General features: G+C 41.1%; 1 protein-coding gene across 1 annotated transcript; it reads right to left on the bottom strand.

Moving 5' to 3' along the window:
• Positions 1-277: 277 nt before the first annotated feature.
• oafa (OAF homolog a (Drosophila)) lies at positions 278-15783 on the bottom strand. Its single transcript, XM_034097125.1, has 4 exons — positions 15062-15783; positions 3260-3394; positions 2949-3129; positions 278-2128 (listed from the first exon to the last, which is right to left on the bottom strand). Exons 1-4 carry the CDS (start codon positions 15359-15361, stop codon positions 1854-1856), a joined length of 891 nt encoding a protein of 296 aa, XP_033953016.1. The 5' UTR covers positions 15362-15783; the 3' UTR covers positions 278-1853.
• Between the last annotated feature and the right edge of the window lie 4999 nt (positions 15784-20782).

Raw genomic sequence — 20782 nt, 5'->3', positions numbered from 1 at the left:
TCCCATTGTGAAAACTCCTACCAAAGTAAGTGTCAATGCAGTCCCACACCTTGGTGCTTGTGAGTGGGTCATTAAACAGATATTTTTCCACACCAGCACATTAACGTTTAAAATTATCATTAACATCTAACTTCCAAAGGGGCGTAAGGGTGCTCTTTATGTAGTCACACCATTCCCAGTTTAAATCCAGCATTATTTCCCATCAGCCCTCTACCGTTTAATGTCCAATAAAGTCATAACATGTCCCCAAATAAAAACAAAAACGTGCAAATGTATAAACAGTGCAAAGTAAGACTTTATTGAAACTCAACTCTCAAATGGCACGTTACCTAAATGCTTAATTTTCTTCTTATGGCAACTTTTTTACAACATGTTTTAAAACTCTTTCATAGAAAAAATATGTTTACAAACGTAATCTACAATTACATAGCAAAGATATCAGTGGAAATGTTAAGGCACTTGATAACCAGTTAAGGCCACATATGTTTCACTCATTTGGTTCATTAGTTAGCAGGATATTCCAACACACAGAACAGAAACTTTTTTTTCATATAGCGGTAAAGAATGAAATGAAGGAGGAGGTAAGAAAACCCAAAATAGTATCAACCTTTTGCTCTGGAGAACAGACAGATACAATTAAATTTGGTCCTACAAGTTAAATCGCTTTCATTGAATGGCATGAGTTATGCTTAGGGACTTGAGTTGCATAAATTATAGACATTTAACTGTTGACATGAACAAAACTGAAAACCATGAAAAGCATTTTGGCATTGGGAAACAACGAGAAATATACTGTTTTGCCAGAAGGTGGCAGTATAGATTATTTAAAAGGCCACATTGCAGGTTCAGCGAATCCTTGAAAAACGCCACAGTGAAGAGTATGTTGCTAGAAAGTGAAACTTTAAACTCTTCTTTTACTTCTTTCGTATATCCATTCACTTTGGTTTATTTGAGCTAAAGGACATTATAATGTGAGTGCCCCCCCCAGGTCTTGATGGAGAAGAGCTGAAGTACAACAGTCTCCAATAAAGAAGATAATAAACCTGTTTTAACAAGTATTATGACATAAGGATCATACTTGAAACAACATCCAAAATCCAAGAGGTTAAACGGTTCTAAAATGTGTTTGAAATAGTTATCGTTTCTAACAACCTTTTGTTTAGACATGTGACTTTTACCACTTGCTTAAGGCAAAAATATATATAAAAAATAGTCCTCAATAATTTCACTTTGCAACTAAAATAAATAAAGCCAGCATTGAAGAAGCATTTCTTGTGTCAGCCATCTTTAGTTTAGCTGGCTATTTTCACAAAGCTTCATGAAATAGATTAGTCCAAAAACATACACCTTTCCATATAGTGGAAGATTATCTATATCCAGTATCTTCCTTTGATCAGAGTTGGACTGTGTTGTTCCTCTGTTGGTGTTTGACTGAACTGGCATGCACTTTCCAGCTTTGTGCATACTGGGAGGTTATTGTTGTTGGCATCTTCTGCTCCAATCATTTCTCCAAAAAAAAGGCACAAAAGGGACAGCTTATTGGCAAAGTCACATTATCGTTTTACAAAAAAATATGTAAATTTTTCCAGAAAAGGCCAAAAGTGAGTGGTTTCTCTTAGAAACACACGCTGCATTTCTGCTTCCTGTAATGGTTTTGGTCTCATTTTGAACCTGAATTCATTTATATTTCAGCTTGAACATCTGGATCCCACCACTCCCCACCTGAGACAGTTTCACTAAACATCACATAAACCGAGGTCCAGTGTTTGCTTTGAATAGCCTGGGTGGGGAAGCATTGGCTTGGCTAGGGGAAAAAAAGTATTTATCTTTTCTTAACGATCCAGAATAAAATGCTAGGTCTCCTCGTCCCATAGGCACATCTGTTTTTGGGGAACATAGTATGTGAAATGGTAGCCCTTGCTGCAGCTCTTGATGCCACACTTGTAGGTGGAGCCTTTGCCTGTGGTGTCCCGACTGCGGCAGTACTTCAGCAAACATGGGTACCACTCCAGACGCAGGCTGTATGTGCAGAGACAGGGCTGCCACAAGTCTTTAGTAGAGTGACAGGCCTTAAAGCTGGGCGCCTCTGTTGTTTGAGGCAGGACCTCGAATATGGAGCCATCCACTCCTATAACACAGACACATGAGAGGCTTTATTATCAGAGCTATGGTGTTAAAAACAAAAGCAAGCTATCGCAGAGTTGTGTGAATCTTTCTCTTTCGGATTTCACTCAATTAAACGCTGTATTGAAATGAAGGGGGCAAACAAAGTGGCTCAAAGGAGGGGAGATGGTGCAGTAAAAGGGGAGCTTTGTTATGCAAAGGAGACGCTACTGAGATTCCCTTCACTGATAATGGTGCAGAGTGCTTACTGAACCATGACCATCAACATTGTTTCCTCTGTAACAGTGCTGTCAGTGGACAAAAGTGCTGTCATAAGGATTCTCCTCAGCCTGGATAATTTGGACTTCATCACTATTAAGATACAAGATCCCACTGCTAAAGGGCCTTTTAAAACAAATAGTTAATGAAATGTTGTGTGAGGATTGTACAATCAGATCAGAATTCCTTTATATGTCATGCAAATCATGTCAAATATTACTTATCGGACTGTTTTGAGAGGTTTCAAAGATTTGTTTTTAAAGTTAAAAGTAGGAGGTATTATCAGGAATGTCAAGAGACAGACACACAAAGATAGCATGAGCAGTAATAGAGCCTTATCAACAAAAAGCCAGAGATAACAACTGCAGTAGTATCACTAAAAGTAAGTGGAAAGAGGTGTTTGCCTGATAGAAACAGGAAAGATTGAGAGTTTCCGGGAGATAAAGAGTGTCATTTAAAGAGATATATGCTGTGGGGGTATAGGAGCGACAGAGAGAGATAGGAAAAGAGACAATCATTTTGCTTCCGCTACTTTCAATGATAAACAAACTGAAGAGGACACTGACCTTTGTCCAGCCAGTGTTTGACATCGGACTCCCTGGTGTAAATGGCCTCCCGGGCCTCGCTGCACATATTGTGAATGTGGGAGCTGAGTTGAGAGGCCTGACTTAAATTAACCGCGGCGCTCATCGTCAGCTGCTCCAGTCCTCTCCGCTCTTCCGCCAATCTGATGGCATGAGGATTTTTCTGAACAGGCAAAAAACATTATAAATATCCACATCTTCAGATACTCCGGACATGAAATTGCTCTTTTTAAAGCAGAAATGGAAATGTTAATTATAAAACATCAATTTTGCTTGATGCCCTGACGTAATACCTGTCTGAGACGGGCCATTGACTCGCTCGGGATGATCTCATTGCGGCTAAGGCGAGAGATGAAGCACACGGCCTGGTACTGGTTCTGTCCTCTTTCCAGCTCGCCCAGGATCAGCGCTCTGAATATCTTCACATCCTGCAAGACATAAGGGATGAGAGATGACTTGCTCAACGGATAAACAGACGATTCCCAGAAGACATCGGGAAATGATGCATGAAACTAGGTTATAATTACTTAGTGTTTATATGTGCCAGTTCAGACAGATTACAACAAATATTCCTTCCATCCCCGTACTTAATGTAGCACTTTTACAGACACTCAAAGTACTTCAATATGTGGAGTTCAAAGATGTTTCAAACAACTGTCTGCTAAAACTAAAGAGGGGTTTATGTTAGCTACGCCCATAGAGCTTCATCTGACAGTTTGTTGATACTTTTTATATTGTCTGTAGGCCTGTGCAACATTGCTGCAGTCAAGCTCTGGTTATTTGAACTGTCAAATTAAGGCTTAGGATCTGTTTTTAGAGAAAATTATCATACTTTCTCACATGTTGTAAAAGTCAGGAACATTTTACCACGTTGTTTTATGAGGAACTTTAGAAGTAGGAAAATACTGATAGTGGAGAATTCCCAAAAAAAGCTTGTTTCTGTTGGCAAGTGTGTGTGAGAGATATGGCGCAAAACCCAAGGCCATAAAGAGTTCTGTGCGGGGCATGCAATGCATGATGGGAAGCTCCGACTGTGGAGAGCAGAGCAGCAGACCTGTCCTCCCATTCATCAGACACCCCCCCTACCGGCTTCAGCCTGGAGACACACAGTTCCAAACACCCCTCCTCCGCTTTTCACACAGCCTTCTGAAGCAAACAGGCTGCGGTTTGAAGGCTTCCACTCCCTGAGCAGGAGGCACTCTGGGATAGATAAATAGCCCACAGACAACCCCATTGAGTTCTCCTTAAGCTCCTCTGTCCCACTTCCTATATGCAGAAGTGTACATACTGGCAAGACAGCAATAGAACCTGCCTTAAAGTGTTTAGGTCTGTAGTTCTTTGAAGACTACGTTGCATGATCACAGGTTCCTCATTCTAACACCCACTTTTTCTGGGAAAAGAGTTTCTGGCAGGCGTACAATACAAGCATGGGTATGACACAAGACAATTATGCGATAGTGTTTGACCTTTGGAAAGCAAATGACTGAGCAAACATTGATTCACAGGCTTTATACGATATTAACTTCAGATGTTTGCCTCACATATCTCTGTGAGATGCTCAGTGTATTAAAGCTTAGGCTACAGTTGCAATGAAATACTGTATGTTGCCATGCTGACATACTATGATAATAACCAAGTACACCTTTTTAAAAAAACAAAGTCTAAATGATTAAAGAGAATGTCAAGACTACAGAAGGCATGATTATTACACCTCGAACACAGTGAGATGCAATGAAGGCGGAGTACAATGTCGATAGAGAGAAGGCTAAGGCTGCGGCCACACGAGGACGAAAACGGTCGTTTGCGTTACTGTTTAGAGTTATATAGACTGTTCGGCCACACGAGGACGACCGAATACGGCACTAAACGACTGAGGAAACGATAACGGGTCCCAAGGTGGATAGAACGGCATACGCAACGCTCTGGGGGGGTCCAACGGCTCCGTGTGTACGCCCTATACGATCATTTTCTGATAATGATGAGGCTATAGCCCCGCCTCTCCCCACCTCTGCTGCTCACCCCCGCGTCAAAGTAAACTGCACACTGAATTCAGATTATTTATCTTTCTCTCGATATGGACCTAAACGCGAGTGAAGTCTAATCTGACAGAACGGAGACACGCAGCTCTGCTCACCTGCAGCTCCTCCCGCTGCAGCAAAACACACACTTCAAGTCAGATCATCACCCGTAGCTATTTTTATTACCTCTCAAACTCCCTAAACTAGTTATAAATATGTTTATTTTTACTGTCGGCCGTGTCGCTCATTACTGGATCAGCTGCTGCATGAGACAGACACTGACGCTGTCCGAAGAGAGGGAGGAAAAAGAGAGGCTCCGTGTATTTTATTATTATATTATAGAGTCGTTATTCATTTGTTTTAAAGCTCAATAAATAACAAAGAAGACCTGACCGGCACTTTTATAATTTTGTCCGGAAGATTTAAACTTTAATACACATTGACTGGCGAAAAACTCTGCCCGGTTCCCTCGGCCCCCACCGCGGAGAATAAACAGAAGGGCCATGACAACCATGCTTCTTCGCTGCTTTTGTGGAGGATGTTACAGCGCCACGTACAGGCTCCTGCATATGTACTGCAGCTTCTCCAGCGGTTGGAGCTAAACGGAGCGGTCTCGTGTGGACAGACACTATCCGGATAACTATTGCGTGTGGACGGAAGCTTGTTTGTGATTGCGTTTGCGTTAATCCTATGCGTTTAGCCGTTTTCGTCCTCGTGTGGCCGCAGCCAAGAGGGCCATTTCTCCTCAAGTGTAGGGAGAAGCAGAGGCCACAACTTCAGGACCTCCCATATTGCATACACATGGCGCTACGCTGGGACACTGAGTGTACATGCGTTTGTGTGTAGGCAGAGAGAGAGAAGACAGAGGGAAGGCATTTGTGTCAGCCACATAGATTTGCCCCAGGGCTCTCTGGGTAATTATAGAGAAACAGAGTAGCTCCACCAACTCTGCTTCTTTGAATGTTACTCAATGGAAAAGTGTAGGCGCTGAGATCTCCTCCTCCTCTGTTGTCATTATGTGTCCATATTAATGATTGTCTTTCTCTACTGCCCTATTCTAGGATTTTGGCCAAAAAGGGCAAAGGGAGAGCAAAAGTGCTTTCTGTGGCAACAACGTTTTTGTAATGCAACTATGTTGACATCTGTAACTGAAAATATTAAGACATTTATTTTGGAAATGCACTTACTTGTACTATTTGATCACTCAAGTCTGTTAGCTTAATATAAAGCCAAAGCCAGCAGTCCACTAGCTTAGCATAAAGAACGCTAACAACAAGCTAGCCCTGCTCTGTCCAAAATTAACTACATCTGCCTACGATTGCCTCTAAGCTCACACATTGGGATATCATATCTTGTTTGTTTGATTTTGAATTAGAAAACTCTGATTGCAAATATGACAATTTGGGGTTTCAATCTTCCCATATATCACTTTGGATACTCAAACTACTCCGTTAATTATAAGGGTAGTACTGAATAAAAGTCCAAATATAATATTTGTCTCTAGCCATTTGTTAGAAATGTAGTGTAACCGTAGACTTTAAATGGTGATAACAAACCAGTGTTGATATCTTAGCGGTTTAGTGCTGCCGAGATAATAATCAGCATGGCTTCTAAAAGCAAAAAGAGTAATAACAATGACATCATCTCCACATCTCCATCCAGACAGAAGCTGCTGGATTCAACTGTTTGTTTGGACAAGACTGGCCTCACTTCTGCCTGCCTGAAACCAGCACTGGCACATGCACACACTGACTCACTTGTGCAGACAGATTTAAAAGAAAAGTGATTTTTTTTTGTGTGCAGTGGTGTGATAAAAAAAAGGGTTCTAACCAGTTGTGATGTGATGGCAGGAAGCATTTTAACACCAAGAAAGAATGAGTATGGAACTGACAACAGGTGGCTCTTTAAAAATCTGCCAAGTAAGTCAGGGAATAATGCAAACTGCTGATGGGGGAATATACTGGTACCTTTTGACTGACAGAAGATATGACACATATGAGAGGCAAGTGTGAAGCTCCTGTGGGATATCAGTAGGGGTAACATATGGTATCCAGAGCCTGCTTCATCTCTAGTATGGGTATACATAAATAATCTATCAAATGTTGCTCAAAAGTCTCATATTACAAAACAGGAGACACTAAAATGTTGGTGACACATCTGAATAGGAAAATACACGTTGGCCTGCTAGTGCTTGAAACTGAGTAAGGCCACTAAAATGTAACCACTCCTTTAAGAAGTGAAGCCTATACCAGGCCAACATAAAATGTAAGGTTTGCAGACCAACATTTAGAGAAAATCACCAGGTGCGGACATTGAGAATTAAAAGGCGTGACATTTCCCCATCCTGAAAAACGCGGGTAATGCCATAATCAAAAAAGGACAGCAAAGCCTTGAGTTTTCTACCAACCAAAGCCGTGTAAATGTCAGCATGGCTATAAATAATCCACACAAGTACAGATTCCTAAGCATTGCTCCTTGACACCCGGGACTTAGTCCATTTGCAGACAAACTACCACTGGCTGTAAGCCAAACACAAGTCTGTATTCATGCAAGCTTACTAGTGGGTCATACTAAGACCTGTTAAAACAGGAGAGAGGTGGGGAGCTGTTTCATTGGTGGTTACCTTTGGTAGGCAAGGTGATTTAAGAGGTGCACAAAAGCCTATTCAGACACTGAAAGGATGCCATTTACAGTGAACATTCTCAGTCACTGTAGCAGTAACCCAGCAAGCCTAAAACGTTCTCTTCACAGAGGACAAACCTGGTTAACTTGCTGTGAAAATGACAGCTTTGTAAAGCCTTAAACATAAAAAATGTTTTCTATGAATGCTCTGTAGCTAAGAGCAGTTTATCCCAGTAAAAGGACTACTGCAAGACATGTAAATCTCACTTTGAGAGTAAACTAACTGTGCCAACTTACACTTGCACACACGGATGGACATTCAAACACACACACAAACATTAACAGTGTGCCAGTAGCTATTCCCCTGTGCAGAAGGCCCTTCCTGTTTTCCAATCCCCTCTAAGACCCTGTCTGTTGATAAGGCTGATGGCTGGCTGGGGTGGACTGTTGGTCAGCCACGCTCTGATGAGTCATTTGGGATCACTGTGGGTATATGTGTGGCTATTTAAGTTGGTCTTGTTCCAAGCAAAATGTAAGAGCAGGCAGCAAAAACCTCACATTTAAAAAAAAGATTGCTTAAAACTAGATTTTTCTTTTAAGACTTTTTCTTAGTCAACAGCTACAAACCTTGCAGAATAAATCTAGAATGTTAATATTAAAAGGCCCTGACACACCAACCCGATGTTGGGAGTCAGAGGCCGTCAGAGGCTGTCGGGCATTCGCGGTTGGTGTGTCCCGCACCGTCGACCGTGACACGCCTTATTTGGACTGCCAGACCCGATGCATGGCCGATTCAACATGTTGAATCGGCCATGCATCGGGTCTGGCAGTCGGACCAAATAATCACTCTGATTGGCTGTTCAGCTAGCAAATCAGTGCATGAGAAGCGAAGCGGAAGTGAGGGACGTAAACAAACGATTTAAGAAGGCACACACAGACTGCTATTCATTTTCATCTCATCATGGTGATCTGGAATGATGCAAACGAAGACCTGCTCATCACCTTGATCCAGGAGAGGCCAGCTCTGTATGATATTACGGAGAAAAGATACTCTTCTTCTTCTTCTTCTTCTTCTTCTTCTCTGTCTTCCGGTTGTTGCCTCTTTTGAATGACGAATACACACTACCGCCGCCTGCTGGTAAGGAGAGTTATTGCCACTCACGCACTGAAGTCGGTGCGGTGTGTTCCCGTGCGACACATGGCCAAAACGCAGGAGAACACGGCCAGGCAACAGCCGACTTCAGCGTCGGCTAGTCCTCTGCTGACTGCTTGGTGTGTCAGGGCCTTTAAGCATACCTTTTCAGCATGAATCTGGCTTCCAGTATTCTCTATGGTCCATATGTGTAGAGACACAAGTGTTGAAATGTTGTGTTTACTTTTAGGAACCATAACCTGCCTAAATGGCTCTAACTCTTCTTTAAAAACAATTTACGGATTTACCATTTAAGGTGATGGGGAGGATATTTTTCTTTGTGCATGAGGGGAGGCCTGTCACACAGGTGTAGGCAGGGATTAAAGCTCATGTTTGGAGACACAGAGAGAGCGGGTGAGACGGACTCACACAGACAAAAGGAGTTGAGAAAAGCCGCTGAAGTAAGAAATGCTTGAGTTGAAGCTAATTACATAGGCTCCAAAGGCAGGAATGTGGAGTCACATTTGGGGCTGGTCACACCTGGCTGACCAAAAAGCAAACCAATTAGAAAACAGTGTCAGTGAATGGACCATATAAACACTGGAGGACACGGAAAGAAAGGTGTTCCCCTTGGTCATCCTGACAGCAATGGAAGGTAACTTACTACAGCCAGAAACACTCCAACAGCCTCTAATCTGTAAAAGTCTGCAAACCTGTGCAAAGTACAGTATACAGAGCGAACTATTCATTTACACAGTATCTGGTTACAATTATCCAGACAAACTGTTTATGGCGACTGTGCATTCAGGAAACGCGAGGGACACAAACAGTGAGTGCTAACAGGGAAGGAAATGAGGCAGATAGATAAGGCATAAACAATAGAGAGGACTACAGCTCTATTCAGCATCTAACCATTGTCCCACAGCTTGCATATCCTGTTGCAGGGGACACATCAGCTAAGTAATGAGAAGCCTCATTAGTTGCATTTAAAAAAAGGCAAATATTCAATTCATTTGGTATTTTTTTAAGTTTATGCTATATGCTTTAACAAACCCAACAAAACCCCAATTAAAATGTTATTCTTACATTTAAATTGTCGGAAAAAACCAGCGGGTCTGTTTTGTAGACACTATGTGACCTTTTTTTCTTACATGAAAACAAAGCACCCTGATGCTGATTGCTATAGTATCCTTTAAAATCCTTTGATCCCTTTCTTTTCTAATGTTTTTGGCTCTTTTTCATAACTATAACAGAAAGTGTGTATTATGACTGGACAAGTAACACAAGAGCAGTTTATATTACAAGAAAAGGGATGATGTAACACCACCATGAGTAAGACTATCCCAGGTGTAGACCCTTATACATTGAGCACCAGAATAGACTGACACAAGGGTTGCATAGTGAAGTCAAACAATAAATCAGTCTAAAACTCACAAGGCCAAGACAGCCAAAAGGTCACAGCCATGGATTTGACAAAAGGACATTTCAGGACACTGGAAACAGAACAGAAGCGTTGGCAGGGGAAACCCTTTGTTGGCTTTTTCATTGCCAACTGTAATCTTAAAACCTCTGAGGTAGCTTGAAATTATCTCAACTATGCACAGTGCAGGCCACAACTATCGACTCATTGCTGTTGCCAAAGCACCATGCAGTCAACTGTCCTTCTTGAAAAATAAAAAAAGAGGTTGATGCTACGTCCTCCATCTCTGCTTCTCTGTGGGAATTGGATGTTTTTTTCTTTATCAGCAGCATTTCAGACAAACATCTGGCCTGCTGGCGGGAGGAGGATAAAGGATAAAGACATCAACAGTGGCAGAGAGGGGCCAAGAGAGGCCAAAGGGGGCCCATGCTGGGCCTTGAAGGGCCATTGCCAGGCTACAGAAGAAGCCATTTTCCTGGGATTCAGAGTCAACGGGGAACCAAGGTGGCTAGGAGAAAGAAGTGTTTTTTTTTTAAAAAATGGTCCACTTAAAGAAACAGAAATGGTATAAAAAAGCTAATAAAAAAACCTTTATGTACTCAAATTTCAAGTAACATGTCAAGAAAGTAAAATTAACAAACAGTGCGATTTTTGAGTTACACAATCTTCCACAATAAAAAGAACTGTTGCTTGTAAAAGGAAAATTATGAGTTTTGGGCTCTATGGTACATTGAGAGTTGAAAACAAACGTAATATCTGAGCATTACTTGGAATAAAACTGAAATCTATTTTGAGTTGCGTTTCATTTTCTCACCAAGATGATAACAGTGCTTGTTGGTGACTCACAGTGACCTTTCACAACCTTATATAGCCGAGTGTAAAATTAATGTTCTCCTATGCTGTGTCCTCAATGGTGTTTGGAGCAACAACATATCCTGAAAGAGGTGACACTTATCTGTAAAAAACATACAAGTTATTGCAAGTGACAGAGTGGGTTGGTGTTTCAGAGTTGAGTGAGACCCAAGGTGCGGCAGCAAAAAAGAACCAAAACAAAGTAAGGCATAATGTGGTGACTTCCCTGCACCAAATTGTAAATGATGTACAGTACTTGTCATCAGGGAATAACAACCAGCAGTTGCTTCAATTGGCAAACCCCTGCATTTCCCACACTAACACAAATTAACAAGATGGATTGCCAGCAAGCCTCCCACACAGGAGAGTTTGCGTAATAGCTAACAAAGGCAAATAAAATGTGAACAATTTCAACATGTGGAGGCTGTGAAAGAACGGACATCTAACAAAATGGATCACAGACACTGTACTGCATATCCCAAAGGTAGGGCACAAAGAAAGACCAAACAACCTGCCTCCCACCCTCAAATCTACTCCTGTGTTTGACATAGCGCACGAGGGTGTGAGAAGAATCTCTAGTTCATTCTTCCAGTTGGGCGTATCCATAAAGCCTCTGTGCTTTGAAGACAATCAGAATATAATATACACAAGAGCAAACTGACCTGAGGGTAAATTGGCCCCTGGTTGAAACACAGCCTTGATTGTAAGGCTGAAATTAAGTGAGAATCAGGAAACTGCTGGCAAGCTTGTTTTCACCAAGGTGCCATTGTTTACAAAACCCAGACTCATTCATCATGATGGTGTGAGATAGTGAGTGTCAAGGGGCCTCCAATATGTCTTGCTCCCATGACCCATCAGCATATAAGGGATCACTGATGCCATACACTGATATGGATGCATTTAGAACTACAGCCATGAAAGTACTCACCAAAGAGGTTTGATGTTGCATTATGGAAAGCAATAACAAAGCTTTGGAAAACTTTGGTCTTACATTAAGTTGTAAAGCTTTAGTGGCTTATGCACCCCATTTACAAGACTGTTTGAACATGAACTGAATACACTTGTGTTGATGGGACATGTTCCAAATTCAAACAGCTTTTTCAAATTATTCTGCAAAAGATTAATTAAATATTTACAGGTTTATTTGTATTTACATGAATTAAAACAGATTAAAAATATTAAAGCTGTTTTATTATAGAGCCAAGGTGCATGTAACTAGATGCACAAGGATGTGCATCATTGCTTCCCAGAGACTAAACCTTTTTCAAGTCTTACACAGCCGAGAGGCCAGTGAAGTCACTCACATTCCTGCATTGATCAAACCCACTAGTTAGACATGAAAGCAAGACACACGAGTACACGCTGATTAGACTCTCTAAAAAGTGTCTACATCTGGAAAGACCAAAAACAGCCTCTCAAAAAATGCGAGACATTTCCCTTGGATTAAACTCCAAGACAGGGTTTATGTTCAGCTCAAGGTCTGAGACTGTGTTGGACCATAAATTGTAGAAGTGGTTGCTGAAAAAAATAAATCTGTACTGAATCAGCAAACTTCAGAGGAACTGTCTATTCAAGCCTTCAACAGCACTTCTGATTGTCCTCATGTTAAAAAAAGCGTGGACACTGACATTGAGCATGTCATCAGGATATCACTGAACTGCAAACATCTTGCTGCAATTTAAATAATTTAGAGTAGAGTTGGCTGTAAAAACTTCACTGATACCAGGGATATACTAGGGATGAAATACAGAAATCACTAACATGTCCCTAAAGATTTAAACAAGTTTAGCAACCTACACATGCAGAATACATGATAAACTCCTTCCCATGATGCTTTCTCTTGCAAATCAATTAGAAAATCACTGTCCTTTAGTGGTTTGAATTTAATAGACAACGTTATCTACATGTTGTGATTTCTCAACATGAAGGAGGTGGGATGAGCACAAACCGCTAAACCACATAACCTTTTCCATATGTCTGCATGCCTTCAGAGCAAATGTAACCCTACTAAAATCACAGTGCGGCTGATTCCCATTGTGATTCATTGCTTGGATAAGGTTGATTAAACTTCCTTCTCACATCCAGGAGAAAAAGCCCGGCAGTGTCTAATTACTCTAGCATTTACCATCCCATCCTAGATGATTATTCAAAAAGCAGAAAGGAAGAAGACGGCTGCTGTCTGATCATTGTTTATAGTTTTTTTGTATTAACTAGAACTAAATCCTGGATGATGACCTCATAGCATCTCAGTTTAAGAAGGTAAATAAAAAGTAACAGAAATAATTCATAAACCTGTACAGTACCTATCCGCCATTGACTGTAAAGTTCATTATGAATCTCCAGTGTTTAACATCCCTGTCAAAATGCTCTTCTTGCCATATGTGCTCATCTGGACTATATATTCATGGCAGCTGGAAGTGACAGCTCGTCCAACTTTCCATAAATCTTGAAGATACTGCACAAGAGCTGAATGAAAACCATATGAATACGAATTTGAGGAGAGAGCAGGAAGAAGTGAGCAAGAGACAGAGACGGGAACAGGCGGACCAAGAGACAGAAAGGGGGGCAGGGGGGGAGGCCAACCTACAACTGGAACAGATAAATCAGACAGCGGAAAAGTAAAGTGATCCAAGAGGTTTAATACAATAAACAAAACCATATGTGCAGATGTATGTGGGACTGTGTGTGTGCATGCGTGAAGGGACTCAGCATCACGGGGTGCCTCCACCACCGAGAAAACGCTCTCTGCTCACAGATCAGTGTATGTCTCTTTATATTGGTGTGTCACCAATGATTGGGGGTGACGGCCTCTTCTCTTTCAACTCTAAATTAGCTGTTTTGGTTCGTGAACCAGACTTGCAGATCAAAAAGGTCAGACATGCCCATTTAATCCTGGTAAATCTCCCCCTTCACATCTCGCCAGCCTGTCAGCTTCTGTGTGACAGCAACCATCACAGACACAAGCCTTTGCTCTGGCCTCCGTGAATCTCCCCCACCCTCGCTCACAGCAGTTGTAGTTTTTCTTTCAGGACTGACATTTATGTGTCCCAGATTAGTCATTTTCAACAGTGAAACAGTGTCATCTTTCCAAAAATCGTGGATGTAGTGCTGGTCAGGGAGAGACACTTGATCTGATCGTCTACTTTTAAGAATGCTAAATACAGTCACTGATTATCAGCTCGCGGCTGGACTCGTCAGCAGCAGGGGTTTTAAGGTCACTTGGGAGTTTGGACGTCTACATCTGAGGAGCAGCAGCTGTCTTGACCTCTGTGAAACTCAAGCTGAGATGGAAAAATATGAATTTAACTACTAGTAAGTTCTACTTAAGTCTGTGTACAAGTGATAGTGTATGCTCCAGGCAGGTTAGGATTTCAGGATGTTTTTCATCAAGCTTCAGATTTGGACCCACATTATTCCCTAGAGGCAACCATTTAGCTTGACCCAAGAGGCCATTGTCGTTACCTTATTTGTCAGCCTTGATGGGATATAGATTTATTGCCGATTTCTTAGATAACCAAAATAAATCATAAGGTGTCAAGGAAAAGCTCATATACTCCTCCCTTTCACACTTTTTGGGGGGATAGACCAGATTTTCGAGTCTCAATTAGGTGAAATTGTTTCATGAATCAAATTAAAACAGTGCTTCCCAAAGTGAATGACCACAAACCATTCTTGAGGTCTTGAGGATTTCCCCAAGTCCCCAAAAAACGGGTCATGTCATCTTGGAGTTTGCCTTATTTTAAGGATGATCAAGAATGGCTCTAACAATGAACAAGTGACTTAAAAGTATAACTTCCCTAATTTCGTTTTTTGATAGAAAATGTAAAGCCCAAGAAGCACTAATGTGTCCCATGCTTCATTTGGGTTAATAAGAATTGGGCTCAGTTTGAATAAGTTCTGGGTCTATCTAAAAAGGATAGTTTAACAGTCATTGAAGACTTTTAAATAACTTATTTAAACCCTCTGATCACCGGGGTCTCACAAATAATATAGAACACGTATCAAGGCACAACAGCGTTTATTTTGAGTTGTAAACAGGACCACCTCTCACCTGTTTGAAGTCCGCCACAAAAGTGATGAGTGCCCCGTCTCCCTGCTTGAATTCGACTGATATTAAATCTCTCTCAATGTCCGCCTCCAAAACCTCCTCGGTCACCAGTCCGTCAGCGAGCCGGACCCGGACCCTCAGCTCGGAGCACAGTCCAACCGCCACCAGCAGCACCAGGGCGCAGACCCGGGTCAGTATCCGAACTGAAGCCACTGAGACGCAACTCGCAAACATACCCAAAATACGCAAAACTGAACACGACAGATGAAAAAACCGCGGCGAAATCCAAAGATCTGCGTTCATACCCCCTAACTATTTTCTTTGATTTTTATTTAAAGTCGTTTCTTTCATTTTCAAACTATAGATCGCATGTCGCACTTCCATATGGTCCGCTGTTTGCAAGTTGTTTCCAGTATCACAAGTACGCTCATGAAAATGAATAGGTTCTTAACTAAAATCTCTGCTTCTCACTTCTGGGATCCCAGGTCACTTCCATTGAAAGTCTCTCGCTCCAGCCTTGTTGATAAGATCATGCGCATTTCAGTTTGCTATCCGTACTACAGCCGATGATCGCACACGTTGCTTCTCTTTCGGCTTTGTGTTGATATTCCCGTCACCGCTTTTTCCTACTTCTGCAATTCATGCAGTCCCGTCACTTCCTATCCGTCGGTATCCCACTGCTCGCTTGGCCTCCAAACTTTCTGTTGTGTGAGAGAGTGAGCGCAGGGATGGTAGTAAACTCTTAAAGCCATACCACCCTCTGAAAACGTTGCCCATCCCCCTAAGGCCTCATGTGATCCTCCTGCTCTCCAACAAGCAGGCTTAACTAATAACACCCCCAACAATTATAACAAAGGTGTTGTTGGGATTTGTAAATCATAGCTCTGTGGATGTTGTTCTTGTCATGTAGGGATACATAAAAGGCTGGGCAAACTACCTGCTGCTCATTGTAAACAAACAATAGTAGCTTAAACATTATTATAAACATATTTGTAGGTTATACAATTTTTTAAGTTCACAAACCCTTTCATATCAATATAAATAGGTCGTTTTACGGAGGAAAACTTTGATTAAACACATCTTTGTTGCATATCATATTTTGTGGTTATTTGCTAAACAGAATTTGAGGCGGTACTACAGTTTACCATCTTCAGGATTGATTATCTTAATTTCAATAGAATAATAACAAGTTTGAGAACAAAAGTTGAATATAAATAAAGAAATTGTCTTTGACCTCGATCTCTCTGAAAATGTTTTTGGTTATGACTTTGGTTGCGACACCCTCTGAAATAAATCTATCAGGTAATAATTATCCCCTTTCATGACAACATAAGATTGATTCACAGGTTACAGCCACAAGAAAGAAACAGTCACGCCTTAATTTTCCTCAAATTTTATTTAGTTTTATGGTATCTGCAAGGGAAAGTTTAACAAACCTGAGGTGTGAGTTGGCAAACAGAGAAAGCTGCCTATCTGAAGGTAAATCTCAGAGCCACATCAAATGGTTAATTACCGTTGTGTTTGTGTTGCAAAAAGGTAAGGTGACATCCCTGCAATAAACCACATGAACAGTTGTGTTATCTCTGACGCACTGCATTCTGGGTGGGCCGAGCCCTGGGCGGGTGACCCCAAATGTGGCAGGACTTGAGTGCTGCTCAGACCAAGAGGTGGTCGCTCCAGTCAAGGGGAAAGCAAACAGAGAGGCTGTAAAGCCGAACAAACATTGTTAGCCAGGCCTGGCAAACCAAACGGGGGCCCTGATAGACTGAAGGATGTCAGGCAAACACACCCCATTGTGATAGAGTTTAGTGTCAGGCTACATCTTAGTTAAATAATTTAAATAGGCCTAGCTGCTGTTTTAGGTGCTGTGATGCACGTCGTCATCCATCACTGTCATCATATTGTGTAAATGTACAATCACTTCTTTGTTATGATCATGTGGAACAAAGATTCGGAGGATTCATTTAAAAACCAAGTGTTTGCTTGATGCGCTTGCTTCACTCTGGATATTTATGCTGTATCCTCCCACACAGGAGTCCAAAGTTCAGCAGCTCTGTGAGGCAAGCTACAGTGTACAGAGAGTGTTTATGATTAACTAGCAATAGTGTTGTCCCACTTTAATTACGAACACAATGAGCAGTGTACAGTAAACCACGTCAGTGCATTTCCTCACTGGACTTTTGTAAAACAGCCGGCGAGAGATGAGAACAGTCTGTTTTGTTGTTTTGTTAAGAGGAAGCGGAAATGAAAATCAAACAAACAGCCTATGCCTTATATCTGTATGACATCTATTATTAAGTGTTGATTCAATATAATTTGAATGTCATCATTTCCCTTTCACCTTACACATGATTTTCTCAATTTCGCAATGCCCTGGAATATTCTCATGAGGTTCCCGGTGAAATGCAGAGAAGCTGTTTGCATTCCTAAAGGCAAAACCTGTGAAATAGACACCACAGTCCTGTCTGGTCAGACTCTTGTGTTTTTGCTTTTTCACCCTCACACAGCTGCAGACATGTCTACATTGAACACATCCTCCTGAAGTTGTGAAATATTGAAACCAATGTATACCTTTTAGTATTTTAAAGGACTGCTTTGGTTCCATACACGACTGTAGGTACAAAAAAGAGGTTTAACGTCTGTTTTGACATCATTTATTTCTTTTATCAGGACATTGAGTGATCGCACGCGCGCACGCACACGCACGCGCACTGTGATGTGTTTTTTTTCGAGGGACATTTGTGCCTGTTTGTGAGATACTCGGCTTTGAGAACAGCCAGGGTGCCATGCATTCCAGTTGTGTGTTTTGATGTGCACATGTGCATTGTCTTGCACAAAGTTAGCTTAAAGTTTAGCTTAGGGATAGTGGTGGTCTAATGGATAGTGAGGTGGGCTGAAGATCGGAAGGTTGTGAGTTCAAAATCCCGCCAGGATCATCACCACTGGCGTGCCCTTGAGTAAGGCACTTGGCCCTTAGTTACTCCAGGGAGAATGTCCCTGTAATTGTAAATCGTTTTGGATAAAAGCGTCAGCTATATTAAATGTAATGTAAAGTGGTTGTGTTTGACATAGGACTCGTGCCACCCAGCTACAGTTTTCAATTGTTGCCGTTGAACTGAACAACAATCATCTGCCTCTCATCAGGTTTGTCATGTTTTCAAAAAATAGTAGCACAGATTAACAGCATATTCCCAAACTGGATTTCTTTGCATTCACAGGGACTGGAAACTCCAGATAGTAAAAGACAATATTTGCATTGTTGGTTGATCGCCTTCACATGCAGCTGAACAGTAATAGCCTACCCATAATACTCTGTGAAAAGGGCTAATATTTTCCTTCATAATAGTTTGCTTGAAGAAAGTATTCAGAGGGAATCAGCAAGCCTCCAGAACCAACAAGCTGATGATGTTTCACCTCTGCAGCGCTGCCTAGTGAGAACAGTCGGGCAGCGCCAAACTCTGTGGTGGAGCCAGTTGATCTCACCTCCAGATAGAGGCTGAATGTGTGTGTGTGTGTGTGTGTGTGTGTGTGTGTGTGTGTGTGTGTGTGTGTGTGTGTGTGTGTGTGTGTGTGTGTGTGTGTGTGTGTGTGTGCGTGCGTGTGCGTGTGTGTATGTGTATGTGTGGGTGCGCAGTATTTACATAGGGATTGCAGGAGCTGAAATTAAGCTGCTTTCCAGTCCTGTGATGATATTTTGATATATTTGCTCGCTTATTTCCTTTCCTCGGACTGCTTTGCCTTACAGTGTGCTGGGGCAGCAGCCAGTTGCTCAGTGAGCTTCCTGCTGAACGCTGCCTGTCTGAGATATCCCCTTACACATGTGGGGCTCTGGTCACAGCAACCCCTTTGGAGCGCAGGCTCGCATGGAGGAAAAGACAGAAGGAGAGAGAAAAGCTGTATGATGGTGGGTACAGCAAAGGCGTTTAAAACTGTTAAACCACGACAAACCCAATGCTTATACACATTATGGCCTCAGTTTAAATATTACAATTGTATTACTATCAGCCTTTCTTTTATCAAAGTACAACACTCACTCACGAAGCATTGATGCAGTATGAGTACTTTTTTAAACATACTTTAAATGCAATTTGTTGACAATTCTAAAAGACTCGGTAACTGACATTTTCAACAAGTCCTCCAACTCATACGACCAAATGGGTCGATTGTTTAAGCCCTTATTACGACCAAATATGTCGTTTGTTCAAGCGCTTAATACGACCTATAATTACGTTTTAAAATTGTCGGCCTCTAGTGCTCCCGTTCAATGCAAACGTTACAGAGGGTTGTTTATTCACAAATAACCCTCTCTGTAAAATCCTAAATTGTAGGATAGTTTGGCCATTAAAACGCTTTATGATTAGATTTCTAGCGAGAAGTATATATTGTACTTTTAGAATCCACGTCCAGTCGATATGTAGGATCTATAGTTTGATAGATATTACGAAGATGATTTGAGGTTTCGTCAGGAGAACGTGTATATGCGGCAGCTTCCATGTAAAGATACGGGTTGAAAACAGTATTTCCGGTCTCGCCGTTTTCATAATAAAACCAATGATCAAATGATTTAACAGTGATATCTGCACTACTCATCCACTAAAAAACATCAGTTTATCCTAGTTAATTATACGACAATAATTGGTTTAAATTGTGTACAATGCTTTTGTGTTTTTCCCATAGGTTTTTCTCTTTCGATTCTGAGAGACACATTTCTGTTTTCAGAGGTTTTGATAGGCTAAAAACACGCCGCAATGCACGTCGGGATATGGTGTTTATGTGATATGAAATCGGAAAACATTAAAAAAATAATAATAATACTTTATTCCGAGTGTTCTTGCTTTTCTCTTTGAAAGTCATCACATAACGGCATTGCAATACACGGTTCGGCTGCATTAAATATTACATATCTGCCCTAGATATGTATTTATAGAGCCCTGATCAGAAGACCTTTTGACAAACTGGAAGAGATGCCGCCAAAACTGAATACGTGACGTGGACCATAAATATATCAACAATTAAACAACATCTTCCATTTCTTTTCACACAATACGTCTCCTTGCAGTATCAACACTAATTCGGCTGACTTTTATATTTGATCCAATTAGTAGATAGTCTGTATTTACACCATAACGGTGCACAGCTGATAGAAAGGGACTTTTTTGTAGTTTTTAAAGATATTACTGATTTTCTGAACTACCTTTCCAACTCCTCATGCAGTTGACTGTTACAGGTCTATACAAGTTCATGGTACAATGCATAAACTTCACACCGAGAGACTGAAACTGTATTTTCCTTTAACGTTCTGTTTTAATTTCACAATAAAGTTTATAGTCATATTATGTATGATATTATTATGTTTTATTAACTAGACCACTGGTCTAAACTGCACCTCCTAGTGGTTAAAGCACGTTATTGAATTTAGTTGTTGAATAAGTTATATTTGATGAAAACATTTAAATATTAAGAGTAGCCTACATACAAAATAGGGGTCAATGATAGAAATATAGAATGGAAAATATCAAGAAGATACTGTAGTGATCTCTACAATAAAACAGTTTAGTGCAGGATGTCCAAAGATATTAACAGGAGGAAACAGACAAACTGATAAGGCTGAATTTTACTCAGGTGTAACTAAAGTCTGATTTAAGGGTTGTTTATATTTCACATCATTAATCAGAATCTGCAAAGTAACAAACATAAATGTAGTAGAGTAAAAATACCAGGTTA

Source organism: Pseudochaenichthys georgianus, chromosome 13 (genome assembly GCF_902827115.2).
Source record: "Pseudochaenichthys georgianus chromosome 13, fPseGeo1.2, whole genome shotgun sequence".
Taxonomy (NCBI): Eukaryota; Metazoa; Chordata; class Actinopteri; order Perciformes; family Channichthyidae; genus Pseudochaenichthys; species Pseudochaenichthys georgianus.
Note: the sequence above shows the minus strand (reverse complement) of the source record. Positions and strands in the feature narration are given on the sequence as shown.